This window comes from Botryllus schlosseri, chromosome 16 (assembly GCF_051294905.1).
Source record: "Botryllus schlosseri isolate E-star chromosome 16, Bs_hap1, whole genome shotgun sequence".
NCBI lineage: Eukaryota > Metazoa > Chordata > Ascidiacea > Stolidobranchia > Styelidae > Botryllus > Botryllus schlosseri.
Genome location: NC_137251.1, coordinates 762086 through 778279, shown reverse-complemented (window position 1 = coordinate 778279; position 16194 = coordinate 762086). Strand labels below are relative to the sequence as shown.

General features: G+C 38.9%; 1 protein-coding gene across 3 annotated transcripts in view; it reads left to right on the top strand.

Moving 5' to 3' along the window:
• The window catches only part of LOC145459222 (dynein axonemal heavy chain 3-like), a 60938-nt gene that overhangs the window by 24591 nt on the left and 20153 nt on the right, over window positions 1-16194 (top strand). For all 3 annotated transcript variants that reach the window (XM_080337860.1, XM_080337859.1, XM_080337858.1), the window contains exons 30-52: window positions 233-409; window positions 912-1077; window positions 1379-1525; window positions 2738-2871; window positions 4492-4569; window positions 5236-5432; window positions 5782-5902; window positions 6037-6147; window positions 6521-6643; window positions 6711-6833; window positions 9260-9443; window positions 9874-9977; window positions 10036-10138; window positions 10337-10554; window positions 11214-11326; window positions 11382-11551; window positions 12055-12250; window positions 13135-13270; window positions 13710-13841; window positions 14286-14476; window positions 15135-15342; window positions 15441-15626; window positions 15977-16089. In XM_080337860.1, the coding sequence (XP_080193986.1) occupies window positions 233-409; window positions 912-1077; window positions 1379-1525; window positions 2738-2871; window positions 4492-4569; window positions 5236-5432; window positions 5782-5902; window positions 6037-6147; window positions 6521-6643; window positions 6711-6833; window positions 9260-9443; window positions 9874-9977; window positions 10036-10138; window positions 10337-10554; window positions 11214-11326; window positions 11382-11551; window positions 12055-12250; window positions 13135-13270; window positions 13710-13841; window positions 14286-14476; window positions 15135-15342; window positions 15441-15626; window positions 15977-16089 (3431 nt within the window). The remainder of the gene's footprint in view (window positions 1-232; window positions 410-911; window positions 1078-1378; window positions 1526-2737; window positions 2872-4491; window positions 4570-5235; window positions 5433-5781; window positions 5903-6036; window positions 6148-6520; window positions 6644-6710; window positions 6834-9259; window positions 9444-9873; window positions 9978-10035; window positions 10139-10336; window positions 10555-11213; window positions 11327-11381; window positions 11552-12054; window positions 12251-13134; window positions 13271-13709; window positions 13842-14285; window positions 14477-15134; window positions 15343-15440; window positions 15627-15976; window positions 16090-16194) is intronic.

Sequence of the window (16194 nt, the reverse complement as noted above, 5' to 3'; positions counted from 1 at the left end):
CAGTTGCTGACGATTAATCCTGATGAGCGTCAGTCTGCTTTATTTCAGTATGAATATTTTACTCCATTGTATATTGAAGATCTGTGCCTCCAAGAGTGTTACCAAACTTTATCATCAATCCATCTCATTTAACCGAGCAACAGATAGTTTGGAAGCTTTGAACTTATGCTACTGTAGATCATCCATCCCTAGAATACCATTTTAAGACGATATCACTGTTTCTTGTTTTTAGATTGAAGTGTTGTCCGTCGTGGCACAGCAAATCCTGAGCATTCAGAACGGCATCATCAACAAACTCAGGCGATTCATGTTTGAAGGATCGGAACTGAGCCTGAATTGGACGTGTGCCGTATTTATCACCATGAATCCGGGCTACGCAGGCAGAACCGAGCTACCCGATAACTTGAAGGTGATTTATTTCAGATAGTTCTAGTTTGTCAAATTAGACTTATTAGAGTGAAATGCCAGTAATGTAATTCTAGACTGTTTCTGAAATTGTCTATGATATCATTTAAATTTTAATCTAATATCTATATACCATTCTCATATATAATTGGAAATTGACTTCAACTACCAAGGTTTTGTGAATTTTTTAATTCGAATGCTACTACAATTTGTGAAATGTTTCTATACTTTAAATCAAATTCCACTCTAATGTCTTTGTTTCCTGAAAAAGCTACATGAGAAATGTATTGTGCGAAACAGGCTAAGCGTGCTGTAAAGACATGTGCCGTTCTCAGTATTCTGATAATCAACTCTGATAGGATATAAAGTGAACTTGGTTAGCTGTTGTATTTCTTTCTGATTCGGAATTTACTTCAATTTTCAAGTTTGTTGCAAATTAAGTAATTGTAATTCTAATCTAATTTGGAAAAGCCGACATTTTTATAGTTGTCCTCCTCTGTTTGCAGGTGCTATTCAGAACGGTGGCGATGATGGTTCCGGACTATGCAATGATCGGGGAGATTTCTTTGTATTCCATGGGCTTTGTGGACGCCAGAAGTTTGTCGCAGAAGATCGTAGCGACTTACCGCTTGTGCTCTGAGCAGCTTTCATCCCAGCACCATTACGATTACGGTACGGTTAGCCTGTGATAGAAATTCGTATATTAACCAGGTCCAGGCGTAATCTATTGGGGGAATATACTATTCGACTTAATATCACTAGGGTGGTTATTTTTGACCTAAAAATTGTAAATTTTGATATTTTATGACATTAAAAGACCTTTTTATTTACAAACATTTGTAGTTAAGCTTCGCATTATTGCCAACAAGTTGAGATATATTGTTCTACTGTTCTACATTCACTGGTTCTTTGTACAATGCGCAATTGTACTTTGATCTCGTGTAGCATTCTGCGACGTCAATCTTTCGTTCAGGAATGCGAGCTGTGAAATCCGTGCTGACTGCTGCGGGAAATTTAAAGCTGAAATATCCCGAACAAGATGAGAGCATCCTTATGCTGCGAGCTATCATGGACGTAAACATGGCCAAATTCTTGGCACAGGACGTGCCGTTATTCCACGGTGACTTACTTAAGAAATAAGATTACCTTACAAATGAAAAACGCAAGCAGTATAACTTATACAATCCAAAATACATTTAGACATGGGAAACACATGACTGGAGATTTCTTGCTATAACACCGCTTAAATCCTTGAAATTGGTATTGCTCTTGTGACAGTCTGCTTGTTCTTAGCTTTCATATGACACCTTAGTCAATAAATGTGAAGAATACTTTGGTGATTATGGTTTCTTACCAATTCCAAGATTATTTCTGTTGATTACCTACATGTTAATCACTTGTATATTGCTCGTTTTTGTGTTGAGACCGTACACGTTTTTAGTATACATAACCTTTTTCAGTATTGAACATTAAACTTGTAAAACACGATTGATTTTACTACAGCCTTTCTACTAGCCCCTAACCCACCGGTTATTTTAATAAAAATATACTTAAAACGAGTGCTAGGCAATGTGCTTCCTGAAAATGCGCACCAGTTAAAGCTATAAGGAACAACTAATTTACTGAGGAATTTTGAAATTCTTGTACCGTACTATAAAATCATACTTGTCACTAGGGCTGGGCACAATGATTCGAGCACTCGAATCTGAATCGAGTATTAATTTTAATGATTCGAGTCGAGTAGTAAAAGACGATTTTTTCGAGTACTGAAATTATACGCCCCTCGCCACTGAAAGTTAATTTATCAACGATAATTATAGTTTCGATACAATTTTTCCCTGTGAAAGTCTTGAAACATTGACTGGCCGTATCGCAGCATGCGAGACATACAGTACAACGCTACGAACGTAACTGAAAATCTATATTTCCGAAGTCATGATCATCTCACAACATTGTCACAAAGTGAAATGAAACCCGTATGGTCGAAAAAATACCGAACTATCTTTGATGTGATCGATAACAGGTATTATATTATTTGTGGTGGCATGAAAGGTACATATTTAAACTTTGACATATTACATTCTGTTATTACGTCATAATGAGTGATACTCGAATACTCGACTCGAGGCATTTTACGTGATTCAGAATCGAATCACTCAGGTACTCGATTTTGCCCAGCCCTACTTGTCACACCACCTGTGTATATCCTATACTGTTCGACGGGTTTCCGCAAAATAGCTTTGGTTCAGTTTGAAATTGATCCCCATTTGATGTGGACTTTGTTGATTTGAGCTGGTATGACCCGCTTGTAAATGTACGTCGATAATTCTAGGAATTATTTCCGACTTGTTCCCGGGCGTGGTTCTGCCAGAACCGGACTACGATATCTTCATCCAAGCTTTGAAAGAAAACATGGCCAAATTTAACTTGCAACCTCACGAATGGTCCATCGGTAAGATCATCCAGGTAAGCACTGATTTGTTTCATTGAAAAGATTGTTTTCTGATCGTTTCATATCTATATTTACATGCATCCTAATATCACAATACCGTAATTTTCCATGTATAATCCGCAACATTTTCACGATTTTTTGCCCTAAAATAGGGGGGGTGCGTATTATACATGGGTACAACAAGCCTTGAAAAAATCTCCCTCGATAAAAAACTTTAAATCACACCTATCTTCATGTTTGTTTCCAATCGCGCATCACTTTCAGCCATCGCGCGTAGTAATTAGTGGGAAACGTGCTGCCAATTAACGAGAGTCATGTGCAAAAGCACGCGATCTCCTGCTGAGTTGGTTTGTCCTTTGTACGCGAACGAAATTAGGTCACTAATAGGCACTTCCGCACGGCGATTCTCGCTAATTCATCGCGTGTCGCGTCAACGACAGGCCCGAACAATCGCACATGCAATTCATACATACACAAGAGGCCATGTGCGCATGATATAATCGCTTGCGTAATCAGTCGCATCTCCAACAGACTTGTTGCGCATGACATAACCGTTAGCCTAGGCGCAATCGCATGTGTAATAGGCATCGTGCGCAAGATGTCGGTTCGTTGGCCTAAACTAACTCGCCGCCGGCCTCGAAGGCTTCGGCTGCTATCTACTATCGTTTAGAGACAATACCGTTATTTGTATAATGATTAGCAATCGCATCTGTAAAAGGTCTCCTCGTGCTCAAGATGTCGTGTCGCTAGCCTGAACTATCGCGCCTCCCGCCTTGCAGGCTTTGGCTGCTATCTACTATCGTTTAAAGACAATCCCGCTAATTGTATAATGATTAGCGATCGTTGTGTAAGGATTGTTCAAGAGTGACATCGCAAAACAGAATGACATCGTGTACGAAATCGGAACTATTCATGTACTGAAGTGCAGGGTGCGTACTATACATGGGTACAGGCTTTTCCCCAGAATTTACATGCTATTTTAGGGATGCGTATTATACATGGGGGCGTACTATACTGGGAAAATTGCGGTAGTCCTTATACTACAATTCCAAGAATGCAGAATTCATAGAATTAAATAGTATATTCATATTGAAATGAACCCGAATATTTTCGGCTGACACTCGTCAGGGGTAATCGTCAGCAACTAGTAGAGAATTGGAAAGAACATTGTATATCAACAATCGTATCACAAAATATGACATCACCAGCATGAAAGAGAGAGCGTTCAATGTACTATTTTTAGGTGGTACACGAACTCCTTTTGTTGACAGAGTTTTGGTTGGTGTATTTTGATAAAAGTTGATTCCAAGGCACACAAATGGAATTGTGAGCGGCCTCGCCCTACGATTCGAAATCGGTCGTCTCGATAATTATTCGCACAAATCGGATTATCCAACAGATGTACATTGAACGCTCTCTCTTTCATGCTGGTGATGTCATATTTTGTGATACGATTGTTGATATACAATGTTCTTTCCAATTCTCTACTAGTTGCTGACGATTACCCCTGACGAGTGTCAGCCGAAAATATTCGGGTTCATTTCAATATGAATATACTATTTAATTGCATATTGAAGTTCTGTACCTCCAAGAAGCTCTTCAGAATTCATAGAGAATTGCGATTATTTTGGCAGGTGTATGAGATGATGCTTGTTAGACACGGCTTCATGATAGTTGGGAACCCGCTTGGCGGAAAGACCTCTTCGTACAAGGTATTTCTCCTTGCTCAAGTTTCGCAGTTTCAACATTACAAAACGCAGCAAAATTGCGAAAAAATGAAAAAATGGAAGGAGTCGACGCCACTTGCAGTAGTATTTCGATCAGACACTGGAATGTGTAGATAAGAAGCCTGCACACAGTTCCGCAAGCAATGTTTAGAACTAGAACTACCTAATTTTACAAATCTGCAATTAGAACTAAGACTACTCTCTTTTAGAACTACTAATAAAAAACAGTAATTAGTTGACCATCACATAACTAGATTTGTAGTTTATACCAAGTCCAGTGCAACTCACAATAATATTCCCTCATGGGCCCTAAATTGTGCCACGTTTATTAAGCTTTTCGGAGTGATAATAATAAAAATATATCTAGTCCAAGGGGAATGGATTAGGCCGATGTGAACCAAAGACAAATGGATTTCTTTTTTTTACTGACAAGTATCAATATTTAAAGTATTATGATATTATAATATATTATTTATTCAGTTACCGCGATACAGGGGCCATTCCACTGAGTCGTTACAACAGTTCCACTCATATACATGACCCTGCTAGGTAATACGTTTGCCTAAAAATGTTAACCTACTTTGAGTACTCCAAAAGTAAAAGTTTTTTTGTTACTGCATGGCTGCTTGAACTGAGAGTATTGCGATCCAGGTTCTTGCCGGGGCACTGACCGATCTCCACGCAGCTGGTCAGATGGAGGAATTTGCTGTTGAACACAGAATAATCAATCCAAAATCAATCACTATGGGACAACTATACGGATGTTTCGACCCCGTGTCCCACGAATGGACGGATGGCGTGCTTCCGATCGTATTCCGAGAACAAGCGTCTTCTACCAACGAAAACAGGTCGGTGTCATCAAAAAGACAATAGCCAGCATTTTTTGTTGTATTTCTTTTGTGATTCTTGTAGCTATAATTCTAGTTCGAATGTAATTTGGAAAAAAAACTCTTCTGCTATAATTCTACTTTTAATCTAATTTTGAAAAGCTGAAATTTTCTAGTTTCCCAAGTCAGGTCTCAAATACTCGAATTTCCATGCCGGGAACATCATATTTGATGATATGACCTTTATTTAAAATGTCCTTTTCCGTTCTCTACTAGTTGCCGGCGATTACCCCTGGCCAGTGTCAGCCAAATGTATGCCCATTTATTTCAATATGAATATATTATTCAATTGTGTATTGTGCTTTTCTAGGAAATGGATTCTATTTGATGGGCCGGTCGACGCGGTTTGGATTGAAAATATGAACACCGCACTTGACGACAATAAGAAATTGTGCCTGATGTCGGGAGAGATTATCCAAATGAGTAGCAAGGTGCTGAAATGTCCTTAAACTCGCGTGTGTTCTGTTGCAATGCAATAATGCAGAATGTAATGTGTGCAATGATGTCATATATACAGTAATTGTAATGTATTGTGTTATATCGTAATATATACATATTTTTGTAGATGAACTTGGTGTTCGAACCAGCAGACTTGGAGCAGGCGTCACCGGCTACTGTGTCCCGTTGTGGCATGATCTACCTGGAACCACATCAACTTGGATGGAGACCTTTTGTGGTACAGTTTTGCATCTATATTGTCTTAGTGGATATCTCAACAGACACATACATTACCACAGAAACAGACTATTTTGACTTATAGTTTCAAAAGAATATCATTGCTGAAAGGGAGTTGTTTTATTATTAGTTTCTGTGTTTAGTTTCACAAATAAAAGACATGGATCAAGTACGATGTAAGATGAAGGCCCTTTATCCGTCAAAAATGTAGTTGAGGCTATGAAAACCAGGGAATTATAATTGTGACTCAATTTTCATTGGGACGTAATACATTATGAATAACAATGTGTATGTAAAACTAGCAGCCTACTTTAAATATAGGCTTGGTTTGGCAATATTTAAAACTGATGTAAAAAAACAATCACTTTGAACAGAAATCCTACATGAACACTTTGCCCGCGACGCTGGACGAGGATCACCGACAAATGCTAAACGACTTGTTCGAATGGCTCATCGATCCTTGCCTGGATTTCATGCGACACAACTGCAAGTTCATCGTGAGATTTGAAACTGCCTTCCATTTATCGAATTCCTTCAAAACTGCGGCGGTTTTTTTGTGTTCAGCTCACATCATCACCGATGCATCTGGTTTCGGCTATGCTCAAACTTTTTAATTGCCTCTTGGATGAAATCGCGAATCCCGATGATGGTGACGAAGAAGATTCTAAAGGAATGAGCTCTCAACAGGTGACTTATCTCTGTTCTCTCTCAATATCTATCAAAAGAAGACGGTCGGAATAACCCTTATTGTCAACAATGTCAAAGTATCACATTCATTCATTCGTTTAATTTTTAGTTTTCATCGTATTTGTTTTAGTTAATCTGAGGGTTTTAGGGTCGCGACTTCTGTAGGAAGATACTCCCGGCTATGAAGGGCTTTCATGGCTCTGCTGTATTGATCATTCGCTCTATACCTTGCTTATCTGTTCATCACATTGCACCTAATTGCATTTTTGTTTCACATGGTTGACAAATAAAAATGATCTTTTTTTCTTATAAATACCTATTGATTCAATTAATTCCACTTGGCCAGGGGCGGGCAACTTCTCCAGTCGACGGGCCGGATATAGGAAAATTTAGTACTTGGCGGGCCGGATTGCTGAATCGATACATTATTCGCCCATTTATCCACGTATACAAGGAATAAATCGTATTTAATGAATGTATTTTAACGACAGCAATGTCAGTTCAAAGCCATTTCTCGCCGATAATGACGAGGATACCATGTGGATTTGAGCAAAGCATTGTCATACAGGCGCCGCCATGTCTGCTTCTCTCTGATCATAGTGTCCTATATGGTGTGGAAACAGGCAAATCTCACGGCCCAATGAAATTGGTCTACGTCACACTTTCCATTTGGTCAAAGGCAATTTGACGGTAGTTTTTGACCGACTTGCCGAGCATTAAATTTGATAAAACGGTTATTAATCGAAAGCTACCGCGGTGCTGGTTGTGAAAATATAAATTCTATTCTGCTCGTGATTCTGGAGCCCCACGCAGCCATGCCGTCTGAGCAACTCAGGAGCAAGCGCGCACGAGAGTGAGAGGGTGAAGTGAATACACAATCGGTTGCGCAATAATAGCCAATACGCTTGCGGTTTACTCTGCTCCTCACCTGCTCCCAGACGGCATTGTTGCGTCACAATACCAAACTCCGTTACTATGCAACATTCGAAGCTGATTTTGGGGGGTTCCAGGGCCATGAGCAGAATAGAATTTATATTTTCGCAATCAGTACCGCGGTAGCTTTCGATTGATACCCGTTCAATCAATTTTAATGCTCGACAAACCGGTCAAAAATTACCGTCAAATTGCCTTTGACCAAAGGAAAAGTGTGACGTAGACCAATTTCACTGAGCCGTGAGATTTGCTTGTGTACACAACAAAAAGAACTCTATGCTGTGATCAATCAACTCACGGTGCAATCCCTAATAAATATTTGAAGGCGTTCGATAAGCCCGATACCCCAAATTTACCAATATAACAATTCATTAGGGCTGAGTAGGTGATGAGATAGCGTCGTTGTGTTCATTTTATCTCGATATAAATTCATGAGGACTGCGGCATCTGCGAAATTTGAAAAGTGGCCCGCGACCCGTTTTGAGTTGGCAACCCCCGGCATAAGCGGTGTCTTACAAAAGCCTACAAGTGTGCCGTGCTACAAGTCAGTGGTTACGGTCTGGTGTAAATGACCATTGTAGTCTACAAACACCATGATTACCTAAAACGATATTAGGGTTGAGTACATCGTAAATGCCGATAATGCAATTCTTCCCGCTTCGACGAACTTACGCGTAAGCTCCACTCGCATAGTAAGCAAGTAGCGGGGTATCTCGGCAGACTGTAGCCGCGGGCCACATTATCATATAGGACGGAAAACTGTCCGCGGGCCGTATGTTGCCCACCCCTGCACTTGGCAGTAGGCTAACATCTGAATTTATAAAAAATGCCGTTGGCATACGGCAACGGTTCCCAACCTGTGAGTTATGGCGCCCCAGGGGTCCATGAGCCTTTTTTAGAGGTCATAAAAGAATTAAGAGGTTATCATCGCCAAGTCTACTAAACAAAAGAAATTGCAAGCCTTTACTTCTGAAGACAAACCAGCGCAGTGTCTTGGATGTTAAATATGTCGCATTATCGGCACTTTCTATCACTAAACCAGGAATTAAGACGTTTTCAGAGCAACAACAAACTCATCCTTCACATTATACTGAAGATGTAATAACTAATTAATGCACCATCATGTTTGTTGAATTCATATCATTTTGATTACCGGTTATTGTTTAACAACAGTTTTTTTTTTAAATTCTATTAACGCTTCCTTTTCTCAGACGAATTAGGGAGCCCATCGATTTTCAATATTTTCAAAGACTGTAAAAAAGGTTGGACACCCCTGGCATACATCATTCGTCAAGCTCCTGGAATGGATTCATTGTTGGTTCTCATTTCTTTTATGAGATGAAGTCAACAATCAGTTAATTCTTTAACAATAGATTTCATTTCCGTGTCTATGATCCCACGCTTACGTTGTTATTGTAATTTATATGAACATTCCTATTCAGCATCGCTCTTTTATGCGCCCATTTTTTACTTTGTTTGTGTTTGCATTATAGATTTTCCTGTGGTTGCAAGGACTGTTCCTTTTCTCACTGGTTTGGTCTCTCGGCGGTACGTTGGACGGTGACAGCCGTCTGAAATTCGACGTTTTCTACCGGAATTTGATCAGCGGCACCGACAACGCCCATCCTAAACCCAAGACCTCCAAGCTGACAAAGAGCCACGTGTTTCCAGAACGAGGTGTGGAAAGTTGTAGGAAAAATATTCAAATGATAAAATGACGTATTAAAATATTGAATTTGGTTTGGAAAACTGTCTGAATCCTCATCCAAGTTCATTTGTAGTGCAGAGTGTTACAGTGTTCCACATTTTTGACGTCATAAGAGTATTGTTAATAGACCACAATAAGAGTATTGGCAGGCATACATCAAATCAACGATTATCATAAACTAGAGATTGTTGTTCCACCATACCTAGAGTCACCATACGCCCTCCTTTCTGAATGACTGTCCTCACTTTGCCGAAATGTCCTTCTTTTCAGACTAAAATTCCCCAAAATACCTAAAATTTAGTCAAAACTGACAATATAAGGTCAAAGCGGGTATAGATATATCACTTTATCCTATATATCCTTGTGCAGTCAAGCTCTGCATGAATTCCTATTTTTCAGGTTCTGTGTACGATTTCTTTTTCCTGAAAAAATCCAGCGGCTCGTGGGCTAACTGGCTCGACTACTTAGACAAAGACAAAATGACTTTGAGCAAAGACACAAAGGTAGGCGACTCACTTACCTTTCTTTGATATATTGTCCACATGCTGGGATGTTTGTCAGGTCAGCGAAATTATCGTGCAAACGATGAACACGGCGCAACAGTCTTTCTTCCTCGACACTTTTATCACTCACGGAGTTCCTATGCTATTTGTGGGACCTACAGGTTTGATTCTACGAAGCATATCTACCAGTAGAGAAATGGAAAACATTATTCATCAGCAATCATGATATATTGGTTTATTTCAATATGAATACATTATTCAATTGTTTATTGAATACTTTGGATATCGTGTCAGGCTTGAAATTCGACTCTATATCAAGCTGTTGAATCTTTCACAGACGTAATTAATTTATCATTCAGGTACTGGAAAGTCAGCGATCACTAACAACTACCTTGTAAATTTACCGAAAGATCAATATGTCGCAAACAATATCAATTTCTCTGCGCGAACAACGGCGACACAAACGCAAGACATTATCATGTCAAAGGTAGACAGAAGGCGAAAAGGCTTGTACGGGCCGCCCGTCGGAAAGAAATGCATCGTATTCGTGGACGATCTTAACATGCCTGCTAAGGAGGTAACAGAACTAACATCCCTTGGGAAGAAATTATTACGTTGTTTAGAAAACGCCGCTCATAAGATTTGGATCCACCCCAACCCATATAAGCAAAGTTATTACGGTTGAATATTTTGGATTTATTGACAAATTTTTTTTCGAATTTCACTGAGGATCCCATGAAATTGTTGAATTGAACAATTTTCTCACCAGAGAAGTATAAGTATGACAGTACCAAAAATACAAGCATTTTGTTTATTCAACCCGACAATTTCCTGATGTCCCCAGTGAAATTTCAAAAAAAGCAATTTTTTAAACAAACCTACTGATTAGTGATATGAGCGGGTCGAAAGAGAGATTTATTACTTTTTCTACCAATATATTCAAATACATATAAATAAACAGCAACAATGATAAAGATAAGGAGGAAAGCATGGTATTTGGTATCGGATAGGAATGATTGTTATACAATTAGTTTGTGACGAGCAGTTAGGATTTTGTAAAAAAGAAAGGAGTAGGATTGGTTGGTATTATTTTGTGAGTGAAATTATTATAAATATAAGACGAAATAGCCGCTATATCTGGGTAACAGGATTGCCGTTTTCCAAAATCGTTCCATTTGTAGAGTCATTGGTTGTTTTCCAGTGTCAGCGTCCTAAAATTTCAAACTTTCTGACTAGATATACGGTGCTCAACCACCCATTGAACTCCTCAGAACATGGCAGGATCACCATTTCATGTACGACAAGAAGGACATGACGAAATTAGAGCTCACAGACGTTCTATTCATAAGGTGACTCCGTCAATTCTCTTTCGCAGTATATGCGTTGAACAAAGTCATTTTGCAGCGCTATGGGACCGCCTGGTGGTGGAAGAAATGATATCACCGGAAGAATGACGAGGCATCTCAACGTCATATCTATTGACACATTCAGCGACGATACAATGACAAAGATATTTACATCGATAACTGACTTGCATTTTTCCAATGGATTTGATGCGAGCTTCGTTCGACTTGGTATGCAATCGTCATCGTGTAACCACATCATATTTAAGTTCGCGAATTTTACGTTTTAACATTGCTTTTCCATAATTGCATCGATCCTAACTTATTTATGATTACTGTAAGCCTGGATATTGTGTAATTTTTGGGCCTGCAATTAGAGATAGTCAGCAATGAAGCACTTTTTCACATTTTTTTCAGTGTAATTAAGTAGATTTTGATTATTTCACTAATTACCGGAATGGATGTTTCCAGACAAATTCCACTTCTTCTTACCCGTTATTTTATAAACAAAAAGTACCGACTTTTTGTACTTTATATTTTATAATGTAGAAAGTTATTTTTGGGATATGTTTACATCATTTTTTGAGTGAGATTGTTATACTAACTGGTCGAAGTATGTCCTGCATCTTTATGCGCTTAAGATTTTGAAAAAGGTAACGTGTTTTTTGTGATAAGTTTATTATTTTTTACTTTTAATTCTGGATAATAGTAACAGTATTTTGTCGTGTGCGTAGGAAAAATCATGGTACAAGCGACTATGGGAGTTTACAAAGCCACGATTGAGAATTTCCTACCGACGCCGACAAAATCCCATTACGTGTTCAACTTGAGAGATTTTGCTCGCGTCATTCGTGGCGTACTGCTCGTGCCTGGCACGCATCTCAGCGATACCGACAAGTTTGTGAGGCTATGGGTTCACGAAGTTTACAGGTGTGAAGTGTTTGTAGTCAATGTCATTTTACCAAATGCTACCATTATATTTTCAAAATGCGCAACTAGAACTACAACTAAAAGTAGACACTTTTCGAAACTCGCTTCTAGAACTAGAAGTAGAACTACTCACTTTCCAATATGCGCAACTAGAACTACAACTAAAACTAGACGCTATTCCAAACTCGCTGCTACAACTTGAACTAGAACTAGAACTAGAACTCACTTTTCATCACTCTCAACTAGAACTAGAACATATCGCATTTAGAAAGTTGCAACTTGAACTACAACTAGAACTACTTTCTTTCCAAAATTTGCAACTAGAACTAGAAGTACTCACTTTTCAACACTCTCGACTAGAACTAGAACTAGTGACCTCCCAAAACTCGCAACTAGAACTAGTCGAACTACCTTCAACTAACTAAAACACAGCTAGCTAGATTCAATTCTGAAGCAACTCATAAACTTTTATTGAATCGGATCAGTTTTCCCCATGAATCCCTATTAGACTCCCCATGAAATGGGCGGGGTCTCGACCCCCAAAACCCATCCCTGGCTACGCTACTGTTGGGAGTGATGACACCGAGCTGGCAATGGAATATCACACAACAGAACATGGTATTTAGATAGAGATATTCACACCAACCGACGACACTCGTATTGGGTTTTACAACGAATTCTTGTAAGCCGGTGACATTATATTTGATCATTTTACGATTGTTGATACTCAAAGTTCTCTCCAATTCTCTGCTGGTGGCTTATGATTACCCCTGACAAGTGTCAGCCAAAAATATTCAGTTTTATATCTATATCAATATATTATTTGATTGTATATTGAAGTTCCTGTACCTCTAAGATGCTCATCAAATACCGTTTTATTCTAGAGTGTTCTACGATCGTCTGATTGATGATAACGACAGGAACACGTTCTTTGGGATTGTGAAAGAGACTTCATCCAACTATTTCAAGATGAACCTCGACAAAGTTCTGAGCCATTTGTACAAGACCAAGACTCTGACGGTGAGCAGTGAGGCTTGGCAAAATCGAGTACCGGAGTGATTTGAATGTAAATCGGGTATTTGACTTCAAGTGGAGTATTCGAGCATCACTTAAAAGGACCTCACAACAGTATGAATGATGAGAAAAGTTGAAATATGTATCTAATACGTTACCGCAAGGAATATAATGCTAGTTCTACATCACAATAAAGATTATTTGGTATTTTTTCAGCCATACCTAATTCATTGCACTTTGTCACAATGTTGTGGGTTGATCGCGACTTCACAGCAATGTCATTTCCACTAACGTGTGTAGCTTTTTCTACATGTTTCGTATGTTGCGATACGACCAATTGAAGTTTATATACTTAGACAGTGGAAAATAGTATCGAAGCTATAATTCTAGTTGATAATGTTTCTCTTTGTGGTAGGAGCCTATATGACATTCATTTTTTTTGCAGGATGATCACGTCAGAAATCTATTTTTTGGCGATTACATCGAAGCCGACGCTAACCCTCGTATCTACGACGAAATTCAAGACCTCTCCCAACTGACAAGCGTCATGGATTATTACCTAGACGAACACAACCAGGTGTGACTTTACTAGAGCTCAGCCGAGTATCAAGTTTATATCATTAATTGAAAGAAATATCGGTGTTGGCAATTAGACATATAAAATATCAACAATTTCCATGATGTCACAACATAGTAGCAGGAAGTTCGAGAATTATAATCTGTGGCTGCTTAACTGGGAATGCTGATTAATTTATTAGCTTACAGGCGTCCAGATGCTGCTTTCTAGTTTATCTCTTGTTCAAGCATGGCAATGGCTCAAAATTTGGTCAGATCAATGCTCTTAAGTTTTCGAAATGCGCCTTAAGCTAGATAACATATCTTTTGAATATCGGCTAAATACTTCGGGGTTATGGGTGAATGTGCTGATTATTGTCAGTTTTGTCGGTATTGGATTAAAAATCTGATATTGGTCGGACTCTAGTCCTTACAACTATCGTTATACATGACTTTATCTATCCAGGTATCAAAAGCGCCAATGTCACTTGTGATGTTTAAATTTGCGATTGAACATGTGTCTCGCGTGTCCCGCGTATTGAAACAAGATAACGGCCATCTGCTGTTGATCGGTATCGGAGGATCCGGTAGGAAGAGCGTAACCAGACTCGCGACATTCATGGCCGATTACGAGCTCTATCAGATCGAAATTACCAGGTGCGATCTAATTTGGTGGTTTTCAACCATTTTTTATATTGCTTACCGGTAAAATTTCGAAACTAATGCCGCACACAGGCAAATATTTGAAAGTCAAAATTACCTCAAAATGTTATCACGACTAATATATGCAACTAAAAAAAAACGTTGGGCAGAAATTTGCTGTTGAATTTTTGATTTGCAAGTGTTATATGTCATTCTATTGAATTTTCTGCAAGGCGCCGAATTAAGTTTGAATGTTTGGTTCCTTTCGAAAGAACTGCGACTTGGCTCTTTGCTAGCCTATATTATACCGCGAATTGTCGCTCAATTGCCCTGTCAAAATGTAACGAATTTTGTTTATGAAATCTTCTTACCTTTCACATATAGGCTAACTTGTATGATTTCCAAGTTACTTTTAGACGGTTTGGTACAACACTTGCATCATTGTGACATATATCCAGTCAAAAGCGAACCATGAATATATATTACAAAAAAAACATTATACATTATATTAACCATATCAAGACACGATGCAGAATCTGTTTCCAAATTTTGAAATCTATTCAAAATTGTTGATGTTTCATTTCTCTAATCAATGTATATGCGTCCAACTTCTGGGATTTTGGAACACAATGATACAATCCTTCACTAACACAAACTTTTTCCTCCTTACCAGGACGTACAGTTTTGCCGACTGGCGCGACGATATCAAGAAGATGATGCTGAAAGCCGGCGTCGAAGGCCTACAGACGGTTTTCCTGTTCAGCGATCAACAGATCAAGGAAGAGGCTTTTGTGGAAGACATCAACATGATATTGAACACGGCCGATATACCAAATCTTTTCCCCTCTGACGAGAAAGCCGAACTCATCGAAAAAATGCAGGTTCGTACAGCGATGTTGACAGATTTTAACAATGCAAACTAGAAAGTATATCCAGAGGGGGTGTTTATTACAACATTGGCCGCATCTTTCCATTGTAGGGCATAGCACGTCAAGAGGGTAAAAAAATCGAAGCCACTCCGTTGGCCATGTACAATTATTTCATCGAGAGAGTGAAAGCCAACCTTCATGTGGTGCTGGCGATGAGCCCGATTGGAGATTCTCTACGTAACAGACTGAGAATGTTTCCGTCCTTGATTAACTGCTGTACCATTGACTGGTTCCAGGTAAGTTTAGTTGTGATTAGATTGGGTAATATTGAGTCGATATTACACATGTGGCCAGTAACAAAGTACTTATACTTTTCTGTAGTACTAAAGTTGGTTTTTCATACTTCCACTGTTTACTCAAGTGGGTATGTTTTACAATACTCCCTTTTTTCAATTGAATAATTTTATACTCCAATAACTTTGCTTCTATGGGTTAGAATTGAGACGAATGTGATGTGAAGCGTTTCTGTTTAGGCAACATGGCTATTTGATTGGATCCCCGGTGAAATTTGAAGAAAAAAGATTATATATTAAATAACCCTAATACCGGGATCGGGATGAATTTATTTATTATATTGCTCATCTAGGCCTGGCCTGAGGACGCGTTGGAGATGGTCGCCAATAAATTTCTGGAGGATGTCGACGTTGAAGATGATGTCCGATTGTCCTGCGTCACCATGTGCAAATATTTTCACGAAAGGTATTGTTTTAGATGTTTTTAAGCCTGAAATCAAAACCGATTGAGTTACACATGCATTCCAATTGCAGTAGCTGAACTAGTTTTTTTCCTGCAACTATCCTCTCC